This window comes from Globicephala melas, chromosome 6, assembly GCF_963455315.2.
Source record: "Globicephala melas chromosome 6, mGloMel1.2, whole genome shotgun sequence".
Classification (NCBI taxonomy): domain Eukaryota; kingdom Metazoa; phylum Chordata; class Mammalia; order Artiodactyla; family Delphinidae; genus Globicephala; species Globicephala melas.
In genome coordinates, this window is record NC_083319.1 from 27,872,429 (window position 1) to 27,894,948 (window position 22,520).

The 22,520-nt window shown below is 37.0% G+C and overlaps 1 protein-coding gene across 3 annotated transcripts in view; it reads right to left on the reverse strand.

Moving 5' to 3' along the window:
• Positions 1–22,520, reverse strand: part of SLC44A1 (solute carrier family 44 member 1) — a 215,010-nt gene that overhangs the window by 63,377 nt on the left and 129,113 nt on the right. For all 3 annotated transcript variants that reach the window (XM_030859133.3, XM_030859132.3, XM_030859131.3), the window contains exon 13: positions 6,146–6,283. In XM_030859133.3, coding sequence (XP_030714993.1) covers positions 6,146–6,283 — 138 coding nt within the window. The remainder of the gene's footprint in view (positions 1–6,145; positions 6,284–22,520) is intronic.

Consider the following 22,520-nt stretch of genomic DNA (forward strand, 5'->3'; position numbering starts at 1 on the left):
TTTTCAGATATAAATAATGCTGCAACAAACACCTCTAACAGCTTTTTCTTTGTTCCATATTTTATTTCACATAGAATATGTGGTAAATTTAATATGATTTGCCATGAAGTGTTGATTTGGACTATTTGTGGAGAAAGAGGTTGCCAAACACACTCATGCTGTAAAAATAAAAGAAACAGCCATTTGCCTACTGTCAAGAACCACCTACTCTGATGCTTCAACACTGTACATGCAGCACTTTAAATTTTCTGTGTTCCTTTTAATACTTTTTATTTCAGTTTTTCAATAACTCTATGAATGGCTTATGGCAAACATTATCAGCCTCATTTTATAGATTGGGAAACATGCTTAGAGGGGCTAGCTGATCTGCCCAAGGCCACAGAGTAGAATAAAGGTAAGATACCATTCAAAAAATGGTCTTATGATGCCAACACCAGTACTCTTTCCAGGTAAAAATTCAGCAAATACTTGGATACTGATATATCACCGTAACAGATTACACTGAATCCTAGCCACACTCTTCCCCAGCCCTTTACCTGGCCTAGCGTCAAGCTTTAAATAACAAAAGAAAAGAAAGAGTTCTCTAGAACCACAGCAGCCTTTCCTTGCCCAGTGCTGAGGACAGGCAGACTGAGAATTCTTCTTTTGCCTTTCCCTCACTATTTATCAACACCAAAACATCTCTCATTCACCATTATCTTAACCAGGAATTATAATGCATCAGAAGATGTATTGGTTAAGCTATAAATTGATCCCTCTCTCAGATGATTTTAGGGAGCAAATCTGGGTCTGCTCCCCTCTCATCATTTTTTGTGGCAATATACCTATGAATCTTCTCTCACAGTGACTTATTTTCTGGGGTGATGTCCACAAATAGCTAATTAGGTCCATTTTTTTTCCCTCTTCTGTTTCAATTTTAGGATGAGTTATTTCTTATACTCTTCTTCAATGTTTTTACATCCACCCTATGGGAGAACTCAGCTGCTTTACACTCTCTCTATGGCACTAAAAGTTAAACCACATTTGAAATGTTAAAGTCAATTATAGGCAGAAGATGTGGCTCAGACAAGTAGATGCTGAGACAAAAACTGTTAAGGTAGAATACTGTCACATGAGAACCAACTTCAAAAACTAGTGACATTTAGCTTAAAAAGTCAATTTAATAATTTACTCCCCAATTTAATTTAATAATTTAATAATTACTCCCCAATATAATGAAAGGGTATCATGCACTCATTCAAGCAGAGGATACATTAGTGGTTCTCAAACTATTAGAGGGGCTGGAAATCCCTTGGGGAGTTTGTGAATAATGCAGATTCCTGGGTCCTGCCCCCAGAGAATCTGATTGGTTTGATTTAATATGAAGCTTAGCAATATTCATTTTCAAAGAACCCTCGGGTGATTCTTAGAAAGTCCACAGCCTATAAGGAGTACTGCTCTATATCACTGATCTCCATGGTAGAGCACACATAGCCCAGAGAAGGTTCAAGAGAATCACCTGGGACTTTTATTTGTATTTCCCATACGTTTAAAATTTTACACTTTATAAAGCATATATTAGTGAAAGCTATACATACATCATTAATAAATAAATGTAAATATATTGGGGAAATGTGCTCAAATCATTTTTTGGTAATAGGATGTTTGATTTTAAAGGTTTAGACATTCTTGTTATAAAGGATAAATTATTTGTGATGCAGTAGAAGAGATTCATACACAGAGTAGGATGTGAGAAGCAGGAAGAAAAGGATGCTGGTTTTGGAGTCAGAAAGATGTAGGACTGAATCAGTTAGAACTTCTTAGTTTTGTGACTCTAAGCAAGTTCACTTAACTTTTCTGAGATTGTTTTTCCATCTTTAAGAGAGACACAATAGGACATACATCCCGTAATTGTTAAAATAAGCATTCTGAAAGCATTTAACATAGTGACTGGCAAACTTAGCTTCTTTCTTTCTTTTCTTTTTTTTGTCATCATAAATCTTGCATTTATGATGCCCTTTTCCCCCATGGAACCCATGTTTTGAAAGATTTTGTTTACCAACAAAATAGCATCAACAAATAACTCATATTTTCATTTTTTTAATAATTGAAGCCAGATTAAATTGTCAGCTAGAACATCTAATTGTCATAAAAAGTATTATCAAATAGAGGTAAAATAATTTCAAACAGAAGCAAAGAAACAAGATTTGGGGGAATTTTTTGGTATAGTTTTATTGGCAATAAATATGCAGTATGCAATATTTATTAGACTTAAAATGCAATACCTATTAGACTTAAAAATGTTTAAAAAGCTTCTAAATCACTATTCTTAATCTTTGAGGACCCTGTAGGCCAGTGATCATAGGTCACAAGCCACTAAACTAGAGGAACTAAGGTCTCTTCAAAATCTAATTTACCATTCCATAAAATCATTGGGGCTTCATAGAAATGGAATACATGACACTGTCTTTTGTTTTCTTTCTAAAATCAAGATTTTGAAAATTAAATTTAAAATTTTGAGATATTATGAATTCACGTGCAGTTATAAAAAGTAACAGAACGATTCCATGTACCCATTACCCAGTTCCCTTCAATGGAAACACCTTGCAAAATTACAGTACAAAGTCACAACCCAGATATTCATACTGGTACGACAAAGATACAGAACATTTCCATCACCACAAGCATCCTTCGCTTTAACCTTTTATAGATATTCCTACTTCCCCCCTCCCCTATCACTAACTGGGTGACCACATATATGGTCTCCATTTCTACTGATATAATATTGTCATTTCAAGAATGTTATATAAATGGAATCATACAGCACTTCATCTTCTGGGATTGGCATTTTTCACTCAGCATAATTCCCTCAAGATTCATCCAAGTTGTTCCATGTACTAGTAGTTTGTTCCTGACATTTTCATAATGTTTATTATGATCTACCTAGTTGAACTATCTGATCAAAAACTATTTCTGCATACTAGTAGCCATTAATTTCATTAATTGTAATGAAAGAAACTCTTTAAAAGATTTATTGTATTCTGTGATCAGAACTATATTTTTGGAAAAGGAAAACAAGAATTTATCTTAGTACATTGGAAACCCAGAAGTTTTTTTTTCCTCTTATCTTTCTCCTTTTTTGATTTCTCAATTTAAAAAGTGTTTACCTTTCATGGTTTTAAAAGTCTTGTTTTTACAACATTAGAAATACTATGTTATTCAAAATTATATTTTTCTGGAAAGCAACTTGGAAATATGTATCAAAAATCCTATTATGTATTTGAACTCATTAATTCTACTTCTAGGATTCTGGCCTCAGGAAACAGATATTAATGTGGGCAAGAACTGGTATGCAAAAGTTTCACTTTATAATAGTAAAAAATTGAGAAAAGTTCAACTGTAAAAAAACCAAAAGAACCCAGAGGCTTTGTTAAATAAATGATACAACAACTATATAGACATTTTTAATAAAATGAGAAATGCTCATAATATAACACGAAGTGAAAAAAGGGATACAAAACTTCCTTTTCTACCAGATTTTAAATTCTCTTTATTGACTAGTATATAAGCAGCACCCAGATTAGCCCCTAGTACATTACCAGTAGGCACTCTATAAATATTTGTTGAATGACTAAAAGGTTATGATAAACCTAAAGAAAAAATTTTGACAGGTCATTAGGTTGCTGAAAAACTCAAAGCCAATTTTAAAACACTGTATTTTATCCTGTATATATTTTTCCATTACAAGAGAAATGCATACTTAATATAGAAACTTTATCATATAAAGTTTATCAACTTTATCAAAGTTTCTATCATATCATAGAAACTTTACCATTATATGATAAAGTGGGGGGAGATGCTTGGAATCACTCATATTTTCAGTATTTCAAAGCAATAGTTATTAAAAATATTTTGAGATATTAATTTTCTTTCTCTTTCTTACGCACATTTTTATGCACATTTTAAAATGGTTCTGTGATGGTCTAGTAGTTTTATTCAGCTTTTCCACTTATTATACACATTATCACATTATAAACTCAATAAAATACATGGTTTAGGGAATTCCTTGGTGGTCCAGTGGTTAGGACTTGGCGTTTTCACTGCCATGGGCCTGGGTTCAATCCCTGGTTGGGGAACTAAGATCCTACAAGCCACACGGCGTGGCCAAAAAAAATTTAAAAAGTTAAAAAAATAAAATAAAAAAACAGGGTTTAAGAGGTGAATAGTCTGTTGATTATTATTTCCAACCTTTACTGTCAGGCAGTAGATTGTTTACAATTAGTCACTACTGTAAGTAATGCTGTATTTAGAATTATCTCCAGTAGTTTACAATCATCAGAATCAAAAGGCTTTAGGGGGGAAAAAAAAAAAGGCAGGCCCAGGGACAAAATTAATGTCAGTTGAGGCAATTATAGCATACAGTGATTAAAAACTTTGAAGTCAGACAGATCTGAGTCTGAACTCCAGCTCTGCCACATTCGAGTTTTCTAAATTTGGACAACCTACTTAGCTCTCTAAACTTTGGTTTCCTTTGCTGTAAAATGAAGATAATAGTAGTAGGTCTCCTTACAGGGGAGGACCAAATATAACACTTCACATAAAGCACTGCCCTCAGTACCTGGTACTCAGCAAGTGTCTCAATCAGAGTTACTAAAATTATCATCGTGATCAAATGTTGCCACTTGGTATAATTTTCTCCCTTATTCTCTATATGTCTTCTTATTTCTCTTTTATTTTAATTGCTCTGCATTATATATGTTTTTATTTGAAGTTGCTTCATATCTTTCTTAGCAGTAGGGGTCAATTATAAATACATAAAAAATGAACAAAAAAATCTGAAGCCTTCCTGAGTTAGTCATATAGCACATAAATAATAGCAATGGTTACGGACAGGATCAGACCTGTACTCATTCGTTAACATGAATTAACTCATTCAATTTTTACTATAAAAATTATCCTCTTATTGTTAAAACATGACAAAAAAACAAATCCAGGAGTCATAATGTACGTTTAATTACAAATTTTCAAAATAACTATCTGTATGGTTTTATAATTCTTTTTAGATGACAATTGCCTGAGAACTTAAAACTACATTACACAGTGCTAATCAATGCCTTTCTACATCAAATATTTAATTCCCTTTCAAAAACATTTTAAAGGCACAGTGGTTGGAGTAACTTAAGTGTTCAGCAGTAATAGAACAGCATTTCATGGAACAGTGGCCATCATGATAATGAGTAATTATGAAGATTATCAAAGTAATGCAAAAAATATATATGACAGAATATGAAGTGAAAATAGCAGAAGAAATAGCTATGTATACCAGGATTGTTATACTATAGAAATATAAGCCTGTGAAAAAACACTGGGAGGGAATATAAAAATAAGTTATTAGGTTATAGTGGTGGTGCCGTTTTCTTAACTCAATTTTTCAAATTTTCTGAGTATTTTATGGTTTGAAATATAGATACAAAGATAAAGTGAGTCCTCAATTATAATGTTATCTAATATTTTGCAGATTTTAATAGCACAGAATAGAAAAACACTTTTGAGGACAGTTAGGTCTCATTCCCTAACAGCTCTATTTTAAGGGGTTTATATATAGTAACGATGACGGCTAATATTCATCAAGAACTTGCAATGTATCAAGCACTATCTTAGGTACCCTACAAGTATTAATCAGTCTAACCCTCACAGTTCTAGGGGTTTGGCACTATTATTACCCCAATTTCACAAATGGACAAACCGAGGCACAGAGTGGTTATATACCCTGCCTCAGGTCACACAGCTAGTCAGGCCAGGATTTAAATCCAGGCAGTCAGGCTCCAGATGCAGTGCCCCTAACCATTACATGGACTGTTTCTTAATTCAAAATATGTAATGGGCAAATTACTTAACTGCTCCGTGCCTCAGTTTCCCCATCTATAACATGAAGATAATAACAGTACTTCCTTTACAAATTTATTATGAGGATTAAATGAGCACAATACATGTAAAGCACTCAGAACAGTGCTTGACACATATTAAGGGTTTTATAAGTGCTTGCTGTATATTATGTGACTTTTAGGTTTTTTGTGGGCTACATATATTTTTGAAATTAAAGAGCAACTATACGCATATGCAAAAATTTACTGTCTGTCTCAGATAATATACTTGGTCTTCTTACCTTGCCTAGGAATAACATGAAATCCCCCACTGTGTTGATGGCAGCTACTCGCAAAGCATTCTCCACGAGAATGACAAAGGCGTCCTTCGCTGAGGTGCAGAAGTTGGTGCTGTTGATAGCTGTGGCTGTGTATGCGTTCTGGACAAAAGCAAAAACAATTTTTCATCAGTACATGTAACCTTTAAGATTTAAACCAAACATAGTTAAAGCATAGCTTGTGAAACTAGTTCACAGTTAAACCCATGGCTTTGGTGAGGTACAGATTTAGATTAAGCTCAAGGAAATATGAGACATTAAAAAAAAAACCTGATAGGGCAACGAGAGCTTCTCATTTAGCCTAGCTTAGGTCCTTTAAAAACACTGATATTTATTAAAACACACAGAAACCTTTCCAATATCCATTAACTTCTTCCATGTATTAGTAAATCAAACCATAATTTAAACTTTCCTAGATATCTTGGGTTCATTACCATGCATATCAGTGATGCATTATTACCACTTCAGTGATGCTTTAAAAGCTGCACACACACACACACACACACACACACACACAAAGCCATCAGATTGCTGTGCTGCTTTATCTGGAACCCTTCCTCCTTGGTACTTTCTTCTATGCTGTCTTATCTCATAGTTCTTGCAATAGACAGCTGTTTGCTGCCGATCTTATACCCCTCCCTCCTGGGGCAGGATCCTAAATTCCCTTTAAGAAAACAGACCTTCCCCATTCTCTTGGAGTCTGAGTGAGACTAACACTACCTCCAGCTCTTGGGGTGGGCCTTGGTTGATGTAAGCCAATCAACATGTTCTACCTACAACGATTCAGGGATTCATACATAAACTAACCAGAGCCTATGAAAGTAAAAGATGTTCCCTGGGGCTTCCAGGGGGAAAAAAAGAAGTTTCCTTTCTCTTCCATAGGTGCTCCTGACAGAGCAGCTCTCTCATTTTTCTGGACAGCAAGGTGTGAGGGTACGAATTGCCATGGCTGTTTTGCCAACATAATGGAAGTCAGAACAGGGAGAGGAACCAGGTACTTGCATTGGGTGACAATGTTTGCAAGATTAGGAACTAGCCAGATTCTGGACTTCTTAGTTATTGAAGCTAATAAATTGCTAAGAATCTCTCCCTTCTTCTCTCTCCCCTACCCCCTTCTCACTCTTGCTCTTTTTTAGGCCAGACTGAGTTGGTTTTCTGTCCCTTGTAGTACTGAGTCCCCAGCTGACATACTTTTATTAAATCATACCTGCTTCTGCTGCCCCATGTTTTCCTTGACCACTCAGACTTTTTCCTTCTTTTTTACATTGCATTCTAGAATAGCATTGGCATTTTCAGGGAAATGTGAATAAGTAACATAACATGAAATATGTCTGAGTCTTAGAAGGGAACGTATATGTACTTTGTAACTAAAACTTACGGTTCTAACCAAGAGGGAGGGAACCCAGCCCCCACCATCAACAGCCAAGAGGATTAAAGTTTTACTGAGCTCTGCCCACCAGCGCAACAGTCAGCTCTACCTACCACCAGTCCCTCCCATCAGGAAACTTACACAAGCCTCTTAAATAGCCTCATCCACGAGAGGGCAGACAGCAGAAGCAAGAAGAACTACAATCCTGTGGCCTGAGGAACAAAAACCACATTCACAGAAAGATAGACAAGATGAAAAGGCAGAGGGCTATGTACCAGATGAAGGAACAAGATAAAACTCCAGAAAAACAACTAAATGAAGTGGAGATAGGCAACCTTCCAGAAAAACAATTCAGGATAATGATAGTGAAGATGATCCATGACCTCGGAAAAAGAAGGGAGGCAAAGATCGAGAAGATGCAAGAAATGTTTAACAAAGACCTAGAAGAATTAAAGAACAAACAAACAGAGATGAACAATACAATAATTGAAATGAAAACTACACTACAAGGAATCAATAGCAGAATAACTGAGGCAGAAGAACGGATAAGTGACCTGGAAGACAGAATGGTGGAATTCACTGCCATGGAACAGAATAAAGAAAAAAGAATGAAAAGAAATGAAGACAGCCTAAGAGACCTCTGGGACAACATTAAATGCAACAACATCCGCATTATAAGGGTCCCAGAAGGAGAAGAGAGAGAGAAAGGACCAGAGAAAATATTTGAAGAGATTATAGTCGAAAATTTCCCTAACATGGGAAAGGCAATAGCCACCAAGTCCAGGAAGTGCAGCGAGTCCCACACAGGACAAACCCAAGGAGAAACACACTGAGACACATAGTAATCAAATTGGCAAAAATTAAAGACAAAGAAAAATTATTGAAAGCAGCAAGGGAAAAACAACAAATAACATACAAGGGAACTCCCGTAAGGTTAACAGCTGATTTCTCAGCAGAAACACTACAAGCCAGAAGGGAGTGGCATGATAGCCTTAAAGTGATGAAAGGGAAGAACCTACAGCCAAGATTACTCTACCTAGCAAGGATCTCATTCAGATTCGATGGAGAAATCAAAAGCTTCACACAAGCAAAAGCTAAGAGAATTCAGCACCACCAAACCAGCTCTACAATAAATGCCAAAGGAACTTCTCTAAGTGGGAAACACAAGAGAAGAAAAGGACCTACAAAAACAAACCCAAAACAACTAAGAAAATGGTCATAGGAACATACATATCGATAATTACCTTAAACATGAATGGATTAAATGCTCCAACCAAAAGACACAGGCTTGCTGAATGGATATGAAAACAAGACCCATATATATGCTGTGTACAAAAGACCCACTTCAGATCTAGGGACACATACAGACTGAAAGTGAGGGGATGGAAAAAGATATTCCATGCAAATGGAAATCAAAAGAAAGCTAGAGTAACAATACTCATATCAGATAAAATAGACTTTAAAATAAAGAATGTTACAAGAGACAAGGAAGGACACTACATAATGATCAAGGGATCAATCCAAGAAGAAGATATAACAATTATAAATAAGTATGCACCCAACATAGGAGCACCTCAATACATAAGGCAACTGGTAACTGCTCTAAAAGAGGAAATAGACAGTAACACAATAATAGTGGGGGACTTTAACACCACACTTACACCAATGGACAGATCATCCAAACAGAAAATTAATAAGGAAACACAAGCCTTAAATGACACAATAGACCAGAAGATTTAATTGATATTTATAGGACATTCCTTCAGAAAACAGCAGATTACACTTTCTTCACAAGTGCGCACGGAACATTCTCCAGGATCGATCACATCTTGGGTCACAAATCAAGCCTCAGTAAATTAAAAAAAACTGAAATCATTTCAAGATCTTTTCTGACCACAATGCTATGAGATTAGAAATTAATTACGGGGAAAAAAACGTAAAAAACACAAACACATGGAGGCTAAACAATACGTTACTAAATAACCAAGAGGTCACTGAAGAAATCAGAAAGGAAATCAAAAAATACTTAGAGGCAAATGACAATGAAAACACAATGATCCAAAACCTATAGGATGCAGCAAAAGCAGTTCTAAGAGGGAAGTTTATAGCTATACTAGCCTACCTCAAGAAAAAAGAAAAATCTCAAATAAACAATCGAACCTTACACCTAAAGGAACTAGAGAAAGAAGAACAAACAAAACCCAAAGTTGGCAGAAGGAAAGAAATCATAAAGATCAGAGCAGAAATAAATGAAATAGCAGCAAAGAAAACAATAGCAAAGATCAATAAAACCAAAAGCTGGTTCTTTGAGAAGATAAACAAAATTGATAAACCATTAGCCAGACTCATCAAGAAAAAGAGGGAGAGGACTCAAATCAATAAAATTAGAAATGAAAATGGAGAAGTTACAACAGACATGGCAGAAATACAAAGCATCCTAAGAGAATACTATAAGCAACTCTATGCCAACAAAATGGACAACCTGGAAGAAATGGACAAATTCTTAGAATGGTATAACCTTCCAAGAGTGAACCAGGAAGATATAGGAAATATGAACAGACCAATCACAAGTAATGAAATTGAAACTGTGATTAAAAATCTTCCAACAAACAAAAGTCCAGGACCAGATGGCTTCACAGGTGAATTCTATCAAACATTTAGAGAAGAGCTAACACCCATCCTTCTCAAACTCTTCCAAAAAATTACAGAGGAAGGAACGCTCCCAAACTCATTCTATGAGGCCACCATCACCCTGACACCAAAACCAAAGATACTACAAAAAGAAAAAGAAAATTACAGACCAATATCACTGACGAATATAGATGCAAAAATCCTCAACAAAATACTAGCAAACAGAATCCAACAACACATTAAAAGGATCATACACCATGATCAAGTGGGATTTATCCCAGGGATGCAAGGATTCTTCAATATATGAAAATCAATCAATGTGATACACCACATTAACAAATTGAAGAATAAAAACCATATGATCATCTCAAGAGATGCCGAAAAAGCTTTTGACAAAATTCAACACCCATTTATAATAAAAACTCTCCAGAAAGTGGGCATAGAGGGAACCTACCTCAAGATAATAAGGGCCATATATGACAAACCCACAGCAAACATCATTCTCAATGGTGAAAAACTGAAAGTATTTCCTCTAAGATCAGGAACAAGACAAGGATGTCCACTCTCACCACTATTATTCAACATAGTTTTGGAAGTCCTAGTCATGGCAATCAGAAGAGAAAAAGAAATAAAAGGAATACAAACTGGAAAAGAAAAAGTAAAACTGTCAGTGTTTGCTGACATGATACTATACATAGAGAATCCTAAAGATGCCACAAGAAAACTACTAGAGCTAATCAATGAATTTGGTAAAGTTGCAGGATACAAAATTAATGCACAGGAATCTCTTGCATTCCTATACACTAATGATGAAAAATCTGAAAGAGAAATTAAGGAAACACTCCCGTTTACCACTGCAACAAAAAGAATAAAATAACTAGGAATAAACCTGCCTATGGAGACAAAATACCTGTATGCAGAAAACTATAAGACACTGATGAAAGAAATTAAAGATGATACCAACAGATGGAGAGATAGACCATGTTCTTGGATTGGAAGAATCAATATTGTGAAAATGACTATACTCCCCAAAGCAATCTACAGATTCAATGCATCCCTATCAAATTACCAATGGCATTTTTTTATGGCACTAGAACAAAAAATCTTAATATTTGTATGGACACACAAAGGACCCCCAATAGCCAAAGCAGTCTTGAGGGAAAAAAACGGAGCTGGAGGAATCAGACTCCCTGACTTCAGACTATACTACAAAGCTACAGTCATCAAGACAATATGACAAAACAGAAACATAGATCAATGGAACAAGACAGAAAGCCCAGAGATAAACCCACACAACTATGGTCAACTAATCTATGACAAAGGAGGCAAGGATATACAAAGACAGTCTCTTCAATAAGTGGTGCTGGGAAAACTGGACAGCTACATGTAAAAGAATGAAATTAGAACACTCCCTAACACCATATACAAAACTAAACTCAAAATGGATTCGATACCTAAATGTAAGGCCAGACACTATAAAACTCTTAGAGGAAAACATAGGCAGAACACTCTATGACATAAATCACAGCAAGATCCTTTTTTGGCCCGCCTCCTAGAGAAATGGAAATAAAAACAAAAATAAACAAATGGGACCTAATGAAACTTAAAAGCTTTTGCACAGCAAAGGAAAACATAAACAAGACCAAAAGACAACCCTCAAAATGGGAGAAAATATTTGCAAATGAATCAACTGACAAAGGATTAATCTCTAAAATATATAAACAGCTCATGCAGCTCAATATTAAAGAAACAAACAACCCAATCCAAAAATGGGCAGAAGACCTAAATAGACATTTCTCCAAAGAAGACATACAGATTGCCAAGAAGCACATGAAAAGCTGCTCAACATCACTAATTATTAGAGAAATGACAATCAAAACTTCAGTGAGGTATCAACTCACACCAGTTAGAATGGGCATCATCAGAAAATCTACAAATAACAAATGCTGGAGAGGGTGTGGGTAAAAGTGAACCCTCTTGCACTGTTGGTGGGAATGTAAATTGATACAGCCACTATGGAGAACAGTATGGAGGTTCCTTAAAAAACTAAAAATACAATTACCATATGATCCAGCAATCCCACTACTGAGCATATACCCAGAGAAAACCATAATTCAAAAAGACACATGCACACCAATGTTCATTGCAGCACTATTTACAATAGCCAGGTCATGGAAGCAACCTACATGCCCATCGACAGACGAATGGATAAAGAAGTTGTGATACATATATACAATGGAATATTACTCAGCCATAAAAAGGAACGAAATTGGGTCATTTGTTGAGATGTGGATGGATCTAGAGACTGGCATACAGAGTGAAGTAAGTCAGAAAGAGAAAAAAATATCGTATATTAACGCATGTATGTGGAACCTAGAAAAATGGTACAGATGAACCAGTTTGCAGGGCAGAGTTGAGACACAGATGTAGAGAACAAATGTATGGACACCAAGGGGGGAAAGCCACGGGGGGGTGGGGGTGGGGGGGTGATGAATTGGGTGATTGGGATTGACATGTATACACTGATGTGTATAAAACTGATGACTAATATAAACCTGCTGTATAGAAAAATAAATAAAATTCAAAAATTCAAAAAAACCCCATAAAACTAATACTAAACTTTCTTTGGGTTATTTGTATGGAAATATGTTAATATAAATGTTTCAGACATTACATGAGATTCCTAGAAATCTTATATGTTCTGGTATAATGTTATAAGTCATAATTCTAGTTATTACTTTAAAATGTGTATCTCAGAAATAACTAAATTTCCTTGTCAATTGCATTATTACGAACTTTCATTAAACCTTTAACTGTGGTCATTTTTAAGTCTTTTGTCATTTACACACAATTCTAGGTGTACTCTGATGGTTTTGCAATAATGTTCCTATAAAAGGGTTTCATCTTCAAGGAATGCATGGAAAAGACTCTGACAAGTACAGGTTTCTGGTAAGTGACTATACTGCTGAACTGAATGAATAAGCATTTTCAGAAATCTAACGGAAAACTGATGAGTTCATAAAAGTGCTAACAAAAGATCAAGATGAAAAAAAATTACATGGGACTGAGTGAACTGATGAGGATGATTATAATTTTTGTGACTTTCTGCTTGAATAAAAAAATGTGAAAAAAATACAATGATGTATATATTCATGTATACACATTTAGTGATTTGTGGATTTGGTGTTTTTCATCATTATAATAATAATTTCCTTTTGACAAAAAAAAAAAAACCAAAAAACTTACGGTCCTGAGAAATTTTTGGTTTTGTGCTGACTTAAGAAATTGTTGGTGAGTCCAAAATATGGAAGTTGTTGGAAAACTGCAGGACACGAAGGGCTTACTTTACACTGTGTTGTCTGAAAAGTTTTAAACGTTGAGCCCAGGAGAGATGGTCTTTAATTTATGAATGTTCCAACTGTACGCGTGTTAGTTATTAAGAACCTGGTATGAAGATGAGGCTTGAGTTATCAAAAATTTAGCTTGCCATTATATGCTTAATTTTATTGGTTAAAAATGCAGAACTTTTCAGGGCCAAGGAGAGAGTACTGTACTGAGTAGGTCACTACTTGTGGTTCATAAACTTTTTACAGTAATGGAGCAGCAAGAAATTATGTTGCTCTTTGAGAAATATAGTATGATTTTGATATATGAAATTCCATCATACAAATTGGCATAACATCACAATATATTACTATATCAGGTTTGTAGGTCTTCTTATCTTGAAAGTTAATATATACAACATTTTAAGGAAATCATACTATTAAATTGTCCTGGTAACATTCATTTGCTGCTTGCTCACTTATACTGTCATCTGCCAGTGTTTCCTATCAGTTAAAAGGCAGCAGGCACCTAACTGCAGTGGTTCACATTTTTTCATCTTCTACAAAGCTTCTTTTGAAACATTCTGCCAAAGGCCTCATGACATCGAAATAAACTATACTTTTGATCTTGTATAATAGTAACTCGGCTGAAAAATGATAAAGAACTTCCCAAGCCTGATCTATTCTCAAAGAACCCAGATTAGTTCCCACTTCTCACCAGTTCCCTATGTACTCAAGAAAAAACCCTATTTAACAATTTATTCTAGAGAAGAGGTTTTCAAACTACCACCTGTGGGCTAAATCTGTACTTCTGTACATAAGTTTTATTGGAAAACAGCCATGTTCATTTGTTTACAAACTGTTTTGGCTGTTTCCATGTTATGATGGCAGAACTGAGCAATTGTGGCAGGGACTATATGGCCCACAAAGCCAAAAATATTCACTGTCTGGTCCTTTGCAGAAAAACTTTGCTGACCCTGGCTCTAGAGTAATGCCAAGAATCAATACCAACCTCACTTACAGTCTAGGGAACCCACCTTCTCGTCCCTTTCGAAATACAAACCACATTTGCTCATTTCCAGTCTATTAGTACCTTTTCCCACAACTTCCAGACTTGTAGCATTTTTTACTATAATTCTTCAGTTCAACAATTGACAAATGTCCTTGGTGATCTGAGATACAATTTCCCTGAAGAGAAAAACCTTATTTCCCCTATTCTAAGATATGATCCAGGGGCTAATAAGCCAGTTATTTAATAAAAGGTTTTCAGAGGGAAATACCCTACCATATTAACTATATACATACTATATATATGTATACACACACACACACACACATATATATATATTATTAATGTTGATGTAAAAAAGCATCATTATAATATCTAGAATCAAGGGTATTGGATGACCCATTTAAATCAACTAGGTGTTGTCTTAAATCCCACCCCCTCAGTGAGGACGAACAACTCTTAACTATGTTGCTCTCCACTTTCCAGTTTGAACATAACTTTCCTTGAAAGAAGAGACAGAAGCAAGAGAGGATCCACACACCTCCAATCTCTCTTCTCTGTTATCATCAGACCAGCTGAGTCTAGGAGCAGACCCAACACTTCCAAACTAAACTACAAAAGTTTTTGTTTGCTCTCATTAATTTTCAGAAGCTTCAGTTCATTTGACAATTATTATTCTTCCTCTGCTGCTTCTTTCTTCTTTCCCCCACCCAGCTCCACCCATTCCATCTACTTTTAGAGCAAAAGGCTATTTGTAGACATGAAAGGAGGCAATAATGATTTCTTTTCTCCACTCCTCAGTTCCAGGGTTGGATATTCTCATAGAAATTTAGGCTTCTTGGCAATATTCCTACAGATCTATGCAACTCCTTTATATTCAACCTAACTGAAAAAAGTAGGTGGGTATTTTATAAACGTTTTCCCTCTCTCAAGGCAGGAAGATGAGCTGCATGTGATACACAAAGGTCAAGATGACCTCTTCAGGAAGAACAATGTGCTAAAGATCATAGCAGGCCACTGAAATTTCCCTCTGCTTCTATACCTCTTAGTTAAAGGGTTCATGCTAAGGTTCTCAAGAGATTCTGAGTCCTTTGTAGCTTTCCCTAACTGTTCTCTGAGCTTTCTGCAGACCACTTAGTTAAGATTTTTAGAGCCCACCCACCTGCTTCCCAGACCGCCTTCCTGATCTTGAGCTAAACTGCCCACAGACAGGCATAATGATTAACATTTAGCCTGTGCACAACATCTGCTCAGGCAGGGCACAGGCTTAGAGACTATTCAATTCTCAGAAGCAAGATAAAAGATGATCACCATCCAGGAATCTTTTTAAAAGGATGCCTGTTAGTCCAAGTGGTCCCTGGTGTGTGCATTTTTGTGAAAAAGTACTGGTCATGTGGAAGAAAATATGTTAGGGCAGAGGATCGCCAGGCAGGTAACCCAGGCCTGCCTGGCCACCAGTCAGAGAACAGCTTCTACATTTTTACACACTTTCTTTTGTTCACTGAAGGACCTAGAAATTCTCTTAAAGTTTAAAATCTTTACATAATAACTCATAATATGGGCAAGCTAGACAGCAATGGTAGGAAAAGGGGAACAGTTATGTACAACTTTGTGGATCATTATACATTAAATAAAGGAAATGGTAAGTAAAATGATCCCCTTCTTATTTTGAGTGAGGGAATGGAAGGGGTACAAAGTCCAATCTATACCATATAGTTCATTCAGTTTGGTTGCAAATATTATTTTAAGGGGCATAAGAATTAAAAGTTTGTTGCAAATCTTAATTTAAATAGATTGTCTTTAAAACCATCACTTACCTTAGTTTATAGCATGAAACATGAAAGTTTGAGATGTTTGCATATTCTCTATAATAAACTATACTTTAGTTTTCTTTCAGTTTCACAAAAATGTATATACAGTTGACCCTTGATCAACGCAGGGGCTGGGGTGCCAACTCCCCCTCACAGTCGAAGATCCGTATATAACTTTATACTCTGTGTTTTCTGTGATTCCAGCATCCGTGGATTCAACCAACAGTGGATTGTGCAGTACTGTAGTATTTATTTTAAAAAATTTGCGCGTACGTGGACCCGCACAATTTGTTTTTCATTCTATGTTGATTTCACTACATTAGCATATTAAACGACACACCTACCCATGCCAGTACTGTACATTAAGGACCAAAACAGGATAAGAAGGGGGTGGCACCCCACTCCCTCGAAAAAGCCCTGCCCCTCGCTTGGTAGACTAATGCATGTGCCTCCCCATCATCAGCCTCACTCCTCCTCCCTTTAAAATTAAACCCCTCTCGCCAGGTGGGCGAGAAGTTCATCAATTTAAAACTATGTTGTTCAAGGGTCAACTGTAGGACACTGTGCATTGTCATGGTAAGATCTAGGTAAACTTAGACTAGAAAACTTCCTCCACCTCTAGGTCATGTGATCTGCCACAAGGTACCAGGCTCAATTTTCTCATGTATAACAGAGGAAATGTGCCTTCCTTTCAGAGTTGTGTAGAGAAAGTGATAATATATATGAAGTGCTTTGTATACTATCAAGGATTTAAGTAGGTGCTCAAAAAATAACTCCCACTCATACTATGTAGAGAAAAGCTTTATAATCTTAAGAGCTTATCAGCCAGAGAGCAGATACCCTCCAGTGTTAAATGTACTATCTTCAAGTGGAGTCAAAGTAAATCAAGGCCTGAGTAATCCAATGCCCAAATGTAACAGATTCTAGTTGTAACAATCTTTCTACCTAAAGTGAATTCTACAGGTTAGATTAGATGTACCATAACTTTCCTGTCACATTAAGATAAGCACCTGCAGAAACAAAGAGCAGTTCACAGTTCACTCTGTTTATCTGCAAAACTCTAGCACCTATGCTGTAAATATTTAATAGCTTATTTTAAAAATCTAAAGCTCTTTTTCTGAAGTCAGCTATATTTTCCACATTGTTTAGCATTGAAGTATGGTTTGGGATTATGGAATTTCATAGTGTGCTGCACAATGACTTTGGTCTACCCTGCCTCCATGTAAACACTCCTCTCTATTATCCTCTACATTCTCTAAGGCAGTGGCAACAAACTGGTGGCCTACGGGCAACTGACATTGTGGGGTCCAAAGACAACACAGTGTTTGCTTTGGCTCACTCAGAGTTATTCTTTTCTTTATTAGTTGTCAACATTTTAATAGCAGGAGATAAAATGCAAACATCCAGAATTCTGGCTTCTCTTAGAAAACTGGAAGAGTTAGAAACTGTCTATCAATTCTCACATGGCAAACAGTATCCCAGAGCTAAGTAGTGATGGCCCTCTTTGGATGGAAAGTGACCATCCAGGTGATCACTCTCTACTGCTCCCTACTGCTTTAGACCCTGGCTGCTGCACTCACTCACAGAAGTGATGTAACGGACTTCAATGGGCCCTGCAGGGGTTTGTGTTGTCCAGTCCTGCTCCAGGATTTTGACTGTGGGTTGCATGCTGACATCAGGAGTTGACAGCAGAAGAAAGGACAGGAGGAAAATGATGCAAAGGGACCTTAACTAACTCACTGTTAACCATTTCCAGAGAGTACTACACAAAACAGAACTCCAACTGAGAGACTCTGCATGTGAAGTGGGAGCCACAGTGCACGGCACATGGTAAGTGCTCAGTAAGTGTTAGCTGGCATTATAATTAGTATTACGTTTTCAATGTACTCTATTGAATACTCTAAAGATTACCTCAAAGAATAAACAGGTGACTTGACAAGAAATCTTTGAAAAATAAGAATGAGAGATTTGCATCACAGGATACTTGAGATATATAATGAAGTATAATTAAATATTCTAGTACTGTACACCTGTAACTTACATAATACTGCACATCAACTATACTTCAAAAATTTTTTTAAATTAAAAACAAACAAACAAACAGTGCCAGTAGAAGAATAGCTCAGAAAAGAAAGCCCAAAGACAGACTCAAGTATGATATGTAAGAGTTTAATACACGATCAAATTGACACTTCACAGCAGAAGAAAGGATAGATTAATCACTAACTGGTCCTGGGACAACTGATTAAATCCCAGATAAACTAAAAATTTTTTTTTCCCTTTTAAAAAGGGGGAATCTCTAAAGGACTATATGAAAAAATGCTAGAACAATTATTTGATCCTGAGGTGGGGAAAACTTTTCTAAGTATAAAAGCCAAGTAAGAAACCATGAAAGAAAAGTTGAACAGAACTGACAAGAGAAAATAAAAAATATAACTGCTGCACATTATAAAAATGTAAAAGAAATTAACTGTGGACAGTACTATAGAATAAGATTCACCACTCACTGAGCACATGCTTAGAGCACTGTAGACTCTCTTCATCCTCACGGTAACTGGCACTACAGATACTCTTGTTTTTTAAATTTATTTAATTAATTAATTAATTTCTGGGGCTGCGTTGGGTCTTCGTTGCTGCTCACAGGCTTTCTGTAGTTGCAGTGAGTGGGGGCTACTCTTCGTTGCGGTGTGCGGGCTTCTCACTGCAGTGGCTTCTCCTGCTGCGGAGCATGGGCTCTAGGTGCGCAGGCTTCAGTAGTTGCAGCATGCGGGCTCAGTAGTTGTGGCTCGTGGGCTCTAGAGCACAGGCTCTGTAGTTGTGGTGCATGGGCTTAGTTGCTCCGTGGCCTGTGGGATCTTTCCAGACCAGGGCTCAAACCTGTGTCCCCTGCATTGGCAGGTGGATTCTTAACCACTGTGCCACCAGGGAAGTCCCACTACAGATACTCTTATTAGCCCCATTTTACATATGAGGTTTAGAGCTTATCAGACATTAACTGAAGTGAAATACTGCAAACTTTTTCTCAAAGCTAATGATAAGTATTTTAATGAAAGTGGTAGGTAGTTAGACATGAGCGGCTCCTCGCCCTGTCCTGGACGGGGTCATCTTTCCCTCCCCGACCTGGACACGGGTGATCAGAACATGCCCAGAGATCTTCCCTTTTTGCGGTCAAGGACCGCTACGATTCCAGCCTTATGAAGACCAAACAAGATGAACCCGTCAGCACAGGTTGACGTAGGCTCACCAAGACCTAAAAGGTGCCTCAGAGTAAAACCCGGGGTTCATTATGCCATATTTATAATAAATTAGCATTGCGGTTTTTGCCCATGTCCCCCGGGGTTTCGCTTGGGTGCTTGTGGGTAAGCCCCTGCGCACAAAGAGAAAAGTCATATAACCTAAAGCTGTCAATCACCTCGGCAGTCAAATGATGCAAGGCACAAGGAGGGACTTTCCACCACTCTGAAAAACCAGCCCTACGCCCGTTGCGGGCTGCTTCTGATTTCTGGACGGCCTGCTCCCCTTCTCTCTCTTGGGAGGATATTCTCGCTTTGCTTAATAAAACTGCTGCTGCTTAAAACTGCTCTATGTCTCTCGACTGAGTTCTCTCCTTCGGGAGGTCCAGGACAGAGGAATTGCCGTTTGGCCGGTAACAAAAGTGTTCTGTTAGCATGGTGAGATCATGGGTGATATTTTGTTCTTGTCTTGGTTTTCCAAACTCTTCAGTATCTTACATTACATTTATTTTTACAGAAAATAGATTCATTTGTAGAACTACCTTTTGAATTTTCTTTGTCATAGCTCTGTTATCTTAGAGTAAAACATAGGGAGTTCTTTATAAAAAAATAAAATGCGGTGGAGGGAGAGCGATAACACCACTTACTAGGTATCTACCAAGAGTTAGCCACTGTAAGAGCTGATTTATCCGCATTATATTTCATCCTAACCTAAAGCCTGTGAGGACAGGTATATTTTTCTCCACTTACTGAAGAAGAAAACTGAGACTCAGAGCTTTCACGGAGCTTGCCAGTTACACTGCTGGGGATTGAAACACGTCTTCAACATCTGGGCTCTCTTTATTGGGCCTCCCCCCAATTACCCACTGTACCTTCTCCAACAAGGCTATAAAAGTGTGGGCTCAATCCTATGTGTATGGGAAAAGGAACTTCATTTTCAGAAAGCTATGATAAATAAAATACAGGAGACAAAACGAAAGGTGTGAGTCGACTCCATCATCTTGGGGCCAGCTATGGCTTCATCTCTAGCAGAGCACTAAGCTTACAACTGCCGAATGTGTGTGACAGCGCTAAAAAGGTCCCTTCTTGCACTAGTAGATCATACTCTTATATCCTGTTTTCTCAAAGTTTAGAAAAGTCTCTGGAGCTCATTTATTCAGTACCACCATGACCCCTATCATCTTAAACACTTCAAACAGATGGGTGCCTATCCAGCTCTGAAACATTTCACAGGAACAAGGGTTAAAAAATTCCACTGGTAACTGGTACTTATGCTTAACCTGTCATGACAGGAAGTATGCTAATGTCTTCAATATGTTGACCTCATTTCAAATAAAATTCCTATGAAAACAAGAGACATGAAGCTCCAGTGGTAACCAGTTCCCATATCGCAACGCTTCATATTCCCAAAGAGAGCTACCAGGTATGAGTTCAGAATCACTCTCCCTAAACCTTTGCTCCCATATTTGATTTACTACTATTTTGATGCCTCCCTTGAATCTTTAGACATCATGCCTACCCAATGAGGATGCAAAATGGACAAAACCTATAAAAGAAAGACCAACTTGTAATTTGTATATACATCTCAGGACTGCTGGGACTAAACCGCTGACTAATGTTTAGTTTGGAATGGGCTGAAAACTTTGGATGTTTGCACATGGTTACTGACCATCTTGACATGATGTGATTTGTTTTCTTCCTGTAGTATAACTGCACATATCCTTTTTGAGATTCTTAGAGTTTTATATCACTGTCTCAGTCTTTTTTAGTCCAAATATTCATTGATTAACTAATCATTCATTCAGAAAACAGTTAAAGACCACCTACTGTATACCAGGCACTGTGATAGTTTCTGGAGAGACAAAAATAAGTCTTGCCTTTAAGGATGTAAAAGTCTAAAGGATGAGATGAAGTGAACAGACAACTCCCATAGAGTGTTCTTAGTGTTTTCACAGAGGTATGAACTGGTGTTGTAGAAAGTCAGAGGAGGGGCTGGGGTAATGAGGGAAAGTTCCTTAGAGGTGATGCTCAGGAAGAATCATTAAGGATCAGTAAGAGTCAAGCATTGGAAGGAAGTTATTTCCCTGAACATTCTGGAAACTACGAGAGCAAAAGGTGCCTGTAGGAACTGAAAACAGAGAGCTGACGTTAGCCCATATGTCTGAGAATAAGCTATTTAGTGACAGATACAAATGTAACGATGATTATCTTTAGTGCATCCATCAACTTTTTTGATGAAGATGACTTGGTCCCGAACCAAATTTTAAAGGACATAATTTTTCAGAATGTTGTGGTTGTTACTAATTATTTTAATAATAACCTTCCAAATGCTTTACATCCATAGAGTATGATGAGCTACAAGAATGTATTTTGCTAATGAAATGTCATACCTACTTTATCATATTAACCATAAAACTCCAATAAAGCAAACTCCAGGCAAGCTCAACACCACCACCACTGGACTCCTACCCTTTGACTACCCGTGAGTGAATGGAAAGTGCAATGCTACCCTGCAATCACTTAAAGGTAAATGGTGAGAAAGTCAATTTTTATCTTTGGTCCATTAGATGAGGGCATCAGTACATTAGAATTGATTTTCAGCGACTCGAGAAAAGTGGTTTAAAAAAAAACAAAAACAAACCAACCCAGATGAACAGAGTATTTCACAGCGAGAGTCCTACATGCTCAGATACAGAAAGACCCACTCCGCTAAGAACTGTTACCCCATAAGTATCAATCCCTCCATTTGACCTTAGAAATAGCACTTCCTTTGATAATATTTTCCAGGCCAGTATCATACTTCAGCAGTTAGACAAAAAACAAAAACAAAAAAACCCCCAGGGCCTACAGAGCATGCTAGTTTTGAACAACAGTAGACAGTTGCAAAAAGGAGCAAGTGTCACAACAGCTTTTCACTAAAGCTTTCAAAAAGCATTAAAAGAATTAAAGAACTGTGGCTAGAG